At 33.3% G+C, this 6,698-nt stretch overlaps 2 protein-coding genes across 2 annotated transcripts; both read left to right on the forward strand.

Moving 5' to 3' along the window:
- The first annotated feature begins 480 nt into the window (after nt 1–480).
- On the forward strand, nt 481–6,280 carry LOC123010445 (gelsolin-related protein of 125 kDa-like). Its single transcript, XM_044407341.1, has 2 exons — nt 481–939; nt 4,423–6,280. Exon 2 carries the CDS (start codon nt 4,505–4,507, stop codon nt 6,278–6,280), a length of 1,776 nt encoding a protein of 591 aa, XP_044263276.1. The 5' UTR covers nt 481–939; nt 4,423–4,504.
- An 11-nt stretch (nt 6,281–6,291) lies between these two features.
- On the forward strand, nt 6,292–6,698 carry LOC123010455 (protein mono-ADP-ribosyltransferase PARP12-like). The gene has a single exon (XM_044407357.1). The coding sequence runs from the start codon at nt 6,292–6,294 to the stop codon at nt 6,631–6,633; it is 342 nt and encodes a 113-aa protein (XP_044263292.1). The 3' UTR covers nt 6,634–6,698.

The following is a 6,698-nucleotide window of genomic DNA, read 5'->3' on the forward strand; positions in this document are numbered from 1 at the left end:
CCAAGTTTCAAAATTAGTATTAATACGGGCAGAAATACAATAACAAGAATAATAATTAAATCTTAAATAATGCAAAATAATAACGAAATGAATAAAATAACCTTACAATTAGCTTAATTAGCGCGAGGAAAGGAAAGGAAAGGAACCCGGCCACCCCGTCCCTCCAAAGGCCCGCCAATGTTACCAGGACCACGTGACCACTTCCCAGGCACCCGCGTTACCAGCGGTCACATCCCCTCCGGGATCGAGGAAATGGAAACACCGATTGGCACCCGACCATTCTCCTTGCAAAGGCCAGTTATACCTCCCAACCCAGGGTCTACCACCCCTCTCATTAACCTGGGAGGTATATCCCTAAGCACCCAGGATCTTCCCCTTACTAAGGAAATCCCAATGGTCACCAATCCTACCTTCCGCTGGTCGTCCAGGGCTGAGCACAGGGAAATGACTTACAGCCCTTCCCTCACCAGTGTCCCTCCACAGCTTGGTGTGTCCACGGGTGATATACCAAACTTCGGCTCTAACAACCTATCAACGATTCCTGGTATCCTCCGCCCCTGCCTTGCCTGCTGCAGTGCTCCAACATTCCCTCTTACATCTACTTGCGGCATCTCCGTCAACTGCATTTTCACAGAATCGTTCTCAAGGGAACGCGACAGTTGGTACTACCCGTGTTCCCAGACCGCCACCACAGGAGCCAGACACTCTACTCCTCTTGTACCAGTGCCGATCCACAGCTTGGTGTGCCCACAGACAATATACCAAACCTCGCACTCTAACAACCTGTCAACGACTCCTCGTATCCACAACGGCTGCATTTTCTCTCTTCTCAGAGTCGTTCTCAAGGGAGTGTGTCAGTTAGTACTGCCTGTGTTACCGGACAATCGGTACGCATTCTAACATATCTAACCTTACAGTCACCTTTGGAGAGTTTTGCAGGTAAGTAATTTATTTTTTTTATTATTAAATTATTTAATAATAATTAATTTATTATTAGACAATTTTATTAAGTTATTTTTGTATAAATAATATACAGGGTGAATATAAAAGTATGGAATCAAGCGGTTTTATTTTTAATCATTTGCCTCTAGAAAATAATAATTAATATAAATTAAAATAATATAAAAAATGTGATCGTATTTTGAGAACGAAATTTTGTTTTGTTTTTGAGTTATGCGATTTTTTTTGGCAAAATTGCAATTTATGTGAAAAATTTTTTTTGAAAAAATTAAATATAAAGCAGATAGTTGTAACTAAGGATTACAATAGTATAGCTATTATGAGAAAAATGATTTTATAGTGGGTTGCCATTTAAACAAATATTTTTTTTTGTAGAACTCAAAAACAAAAGGGAATTTTGAAAAATTTTATTCTTGTTAAAACATCACATTTTTATAGTACTTTATCACTCATCAATTAGTTTTTTCAAAAAATAAATAGTTCAAGCAAAAAACGTTTGGTTCCATACTTCTTATTCACCTGGTATGTATTATACAGTGCGATCAAAAAGTCTTTCTATCAAGTAGGCGTAGTAGTTGAGGATGTATACAAGCAAATGAGGATGTAAGCAAATTGAATTTTTCTATGAAACCTCTTAAAACATCCTAAAATGAGATGTTGTTAGTGTTTACTTTTGTCATTGTGACGTTTTACCTTCCGTGGACATACAGTCGCGGCCGTTGAAAACTAAGACAATTTGACAAATCCAAAATTTTGCATTGTAAAATGGCCTGAAACTGAAGATTCTAAAATGTCATTCAAATAATTACGAGTCGGTGTCGTAGAATAGAAAACTTTGCTTTAAAACAATGAACTTCGAGTTTGTAGACAGAAATAACTAATATTTTATTGCAGCACCATTCGAATCCGAAAAATTGAAATTGACATTGGTATCCTCGATGAAAACCGAATTTACACTTTACCAATTTTTAAAATAGCAAATAGTATACCAAAAGTGAATGTCTTAGTTTTCAAGGGCCGCGACTGTACATTCTAAATTTCTACACTTACTTGATAGAAAGACTTTTTGATCAATAGTTCTCTCCCGTAATTTATATACTATTTTTCACTATAGGTACTAACACATGTGTTTAACTTTTCTTCAGTAATAATGTAAAATAAAAACCCATGAAAACCAAGTAGTGTTACGATCGCTATCTTGCAGGCGCCAGGCACTAAATTTGACATTCCGCAACTTCCACAAGAAATCTCAGTTCCACAGTTCTACATTTTGGACCCATTATCAACGATCACTAATAATGCAATAGATAATGGGGCGTTTTTTTTTAATTTGGCGCCAAAGCTAGCCATGCTATCATCAAAAGTCAAAAGTTATTAATCTGACTTTTTTTGCGACCTTATCGGGCGTATTAATATTACAAATTTTTAACTTGATGTAAAGTTTTTCACTTTTTGGTTTTTGAGTAATGCTGCTTTTTGATGGAAACCTCTAATTTTTTTAGTCAATTCGATAGATAATTATTGAAATGACAACACCAAAATATTAAATCTTACATAAAGTTTTAGAAAAAAAAATCATCCCAAAAGTGAACTAATATCAACAAAAAACAAACATACAATTTTTTTAAAAAGAAAATTGACCTGTTTGAGCATTTTTGTCAAAACAAAATATTTTCAATTTTAATACATAAAATTATTCCATAATTTTGCCGCTCACTGTATATTAACCATGTCAAAAATCTATAATTCGTTAAGGTTCGCAGTTGTGATATGCAGTAGTACGAGTGTGGAGGGATTATTTTAAATTTCGTAATTTTTTGTACCGTATTATCTTTGGAGAGTTATTGAAGGTATTTTTTTTTATTTTGGAACTGCATAATGATATCCTGAATTATTTATAACTTTAAATTGTTTCTTAAGGCTGCATACAGAAATCATTTAGCAAAAATCTAGAGTGTCTACACAATTACATTTGTTTTCAAAATACAGTGCGATCAAAAAAAATAAATTAGAGTAGGCGGTGATTAAAGTCCTTCAGATGGCAATCTTGATTTTTGACATCAAATGTGAGCGAAAACTTTGATAAGTTTGCGTTTTATTCCTTTTGAGTGAAATAATGTATAGCAGAAATTTTTTTATTGCTGTACAAGAGGAAAACGGTGGATGGTCATTTTCACTTTCAGTTTGTGTGGAAAATTTCCAGCCCAGATTCCCAGCCAATGTGTTGCCAACTGTAGAATTTAATCTACACCTACTCTAATTTATTTTTTATTTGATCGCACGGTACATAGCAAGCATCTTTATTGATATTCGGATAGAAAAAAAAAACAAAATTTAATAAATAATTTAACAAAAAAAAATGGAATAACTTATTGTTGAAAAGAGTGTTCATATAAAAACTCGAGTACAAAATTTGAGTGAAATAATGTTCATTTTAGAGCAGAAAATTTTTATTGTTGCAAGTTATTACAAAAATGCGGTACAAGACGAAAACGGTGAATGGTCATTTTCACTTTCAGTTTGTGTCGAAAATTTCCAGCCCAGATTCCCAGATAATGTGTTTCCAACTGTAGAATTTAATCAACGCCTACTCTAATTTATTTTTTATTTGATCGCACGGTAGCATTGGACGTTAATTTAGTTGCTTAGTTCATAATTAAAATTGAAGAGTCATTAGTCAAGTTGTTTTAATAATTATATTGATTATAAGAATATACCGTGCGATCAAAAAAAAATAAATTAGAGTAGGCGGTGATTAAAGTCCTTCAGATGGTAATCCTGATTTTTGACATCAAATGTCAGCGAAAACTTTGATAAGTTTGCGTTTTATTCCTTTTGAGTGAAATAATGTTCACTTTAGAGCAGAAATTTTTTATTGCTGTACAAGAGGAAAACGGTGGATGGTTATTTTCACTTTCAGTTTGTGTGAAAAATTTCCAGCCTAGATTCCCAACCAATGTGTTGCCAACTGTAGAATTTAATCAACGCCTACTCTAATTTATTTTTTATTTGATCGCACGGTACTTTCTATCTACAGTGCGATCAAAAAGTCTTTCTATCAAGTAGGCGTCCTAGTTGAGGACGTATGGTGCATGGCAGTTCGTATGTTATCTAGATGTCAAAAAATTATTTTATAAAAATTAAAATATTGAGCTAATTAAATTGAATTATTCTATGAAACGCTTCAAAATATCCTAAAATGAGATTTTGTTGGTGTTTATTCATAAAAATTGTTCACCACGGTTTCCTATTATAATTTACATAAAAATTATTTTGACATTTCTCATTGTGACATTTTATCTTCTATAGACATACGTTTTAAATTTCTACGCTTGCTTGATAGACAGACTTTTTGATCGCACTGTATTAACCAATTATGTAAATCTGCTCTACAGTAAGAAGTAATCTTAATTCAAAAACGTTTTTACCTGGATTGATATTTATTACTTATTTCAATTTCAGAAAACTTACCGGGAAAATAACAAATGAGAAGTTCTTCAGAAACTATACCAATTGCAATAAGAAATATAAAACTGGTCTTACAATGGAACATTCATTAGTTGCTACAGACATTGAAGAAAATATTGATACGTATAGTCAAAACAATACTGAGGACAGGAATTTTAAATTAGAAGAAATTAGATCACGAGAGGAGACTGAAATATCTTCTAAACACGATGAATTGATAACTGATACAAGAAAAAGGATATTTAAAGATGCTCTTTTAGAAGAAGCAAATAGTCAAAATGGAATTTTAAGAACAAAAAAGAGAAAAACGGAGACTGACTCAGGTGAAGACCAAGATGAATCAATTGGATGTATGGATATTATAGACAATATGAATAATTCTTCTTGTCTTCTCATCACTGAAACCAATGAATATTTGAAAGAAAATTATGCAGAATCTAAACTAAATCCTAAATTCCTTTTAACAGATTGTGGATCAAGAGAATATACTGAGACAGTTACAATCAACAAAGAGTTACAAGATAATTCTGAACGAGAAGATACCTTTTGTGAACCTTTCAAGGATTTAGAAATGACCGAATATGAGAAAATAGAGGAGGAACTGGAATTAAGACATTCTTTTAAAGACGTATTAGCAAATAGTGATGAAAGAAAAGAAGATAAAATAGAAGAGGAACTAAGTGAAATTTTTGAAGACGAATCGGCAACAAATAGTGACGTAACTTTAATCGAAACGATCGAAATTGATTCAACAGAAGAAAGAAAAAAAGACAAAATAGAAGAAAAACCAAGTCAAATTATTAAAGACCAAACTACAAACAGTGACATGACTTCGATCGAAATAGTCGAAAATGAATCAACAGAAGAAATAAAAAAAGAAAATGTAGAAGAGGAACTACGTCAAATTTATAAAGACGAATCAGTAAATAATGCCTTAACTTTGACCAAAATAGCCGAAAGTGAGTCACCAAAGGAAAGAAAAAAAGACAAAATAGAAGAGGAACCAAGTCAATTTTTTAAAGACCAATCAGAAAACAGTGACATAATTTCGATCGAAATAGTCGAAGTTGAATTAATAGAAGAAATAAAGAAAGAGAAAGTAGAAGAGGAACTAAGTCAAACTTTTAAGAACGAACCAGAAAATAATGACGTAACTTTGACCGAAACAGTCGAAACTGAGTCGACAGAAGAAAGAAAAATAGACAAGGAATCAAGTCAAATTGTTAAAGACCAATCAGCAAACCGTGACATAACTTCGATCGAAATACTTGAAGTTGAATCAGTAGAGGAAATAAATAAGACAGAAAATATAGAAAAGAAACTCAGTGAAATTTTTAAAGACGAATCAGCAAGTAATGACGTAACTTTGACCGAAATAGTCGAAAGTGAGTCAGCAAAAGACAAAATAGAAGACGAACCAGATCAATTTTTTAGAGACCAATCAGCAAACGGTGACATAACTTTGATTGAAACAGTCGGTGTTGAATCCACAGAAGAAACAACTAAGCCCATAGAAGAGTTAAAAGACGATTCTGAAACACAAAATCTTGAATTGATAGATTCTATAAGCAATGAACAAAGAGAAGAATTTTCCGAGAAAATTGTGCTCGACGGACAAGATATTTTCGAAAAATCTGTGCCAAATCCTGACTTGCGTTCAAAAATTTTGGCTCTGCCTCCGGCGTCCAACTGGGAAGGAACATCACATGAGCCCTACCAGTTGGTACATATCAGTCCATCTTCAGATGAATACACCAAAGTTAAAAATTTATTTTCACAAACTTGTAGAAAATTAACCATGACCAAGCTAGAACGCGTTGAAAACCCATATTTATTGGCCAATACTTGTTGAAAAAAGAGAAAATGCTCGAGAAAAAGACTAGTGTTAAGGAACGACAACTCTATCATGGAACAAGAGAGGCAAATATAGATGGAATATGCAAGATTAATTATGACTGGCGGCGATCCCCTCAACGTTATGGAAAATCATTTGGACACAAGTTTGGAAAAGGAGTTTCGTTTACACCGCAAGTGTCATATGCATGGCATTATGGGGATAATGTGATGGTGCAAACCAAAGTATTAGAGTCACGATCGGTCATAGGAGACTCTTCAATGACAGTGCCACCGGAATCTTATGACACCAGTAAAAACTCACAACAGACTGTCATTGTCAAATATGAGGATGATGATTTCTTTCCTTAGTATGTTATACATTATAATTAGGGAAGTGATATTAGGTAGTGAAAAGGTTTTCATAAAAAACGAGA

This window comes from Tribolium madens, unplaced genomic scaffold (genome assembly GCF_015345945.1).
Source record: "Tribolium madens isolate multiple individuals breed KSU strain unplaced genomic scaffold, Tmad_KSU_1.1 Scaffold_91;HRSCAF=231;Tcas5.2_LG7, whole genome shotgun sequence".
NCBI lineage: Eukaryota > Metazoa > Arthropoda > Insecta > Coleoptera > Tenebrionidae > Tribolium > Tribolium madens.

Excerpts from the sequence above, each read along its gene's own strand:
- LOC123010455 (XM_044407357.1), top strand. The coding sequence starts at position 6,292 with ATGCTCGAGAAAAAGACTAGTGTTAAGGAACGACAACTCTATCATGGA.
- LOC123010445 (XM_044407341.1), top strand. The coding sequence starts at position 4,505 with ATGGAACATTCATTAGTTGCTACAGACATTGAAGAAAATATTGATACG.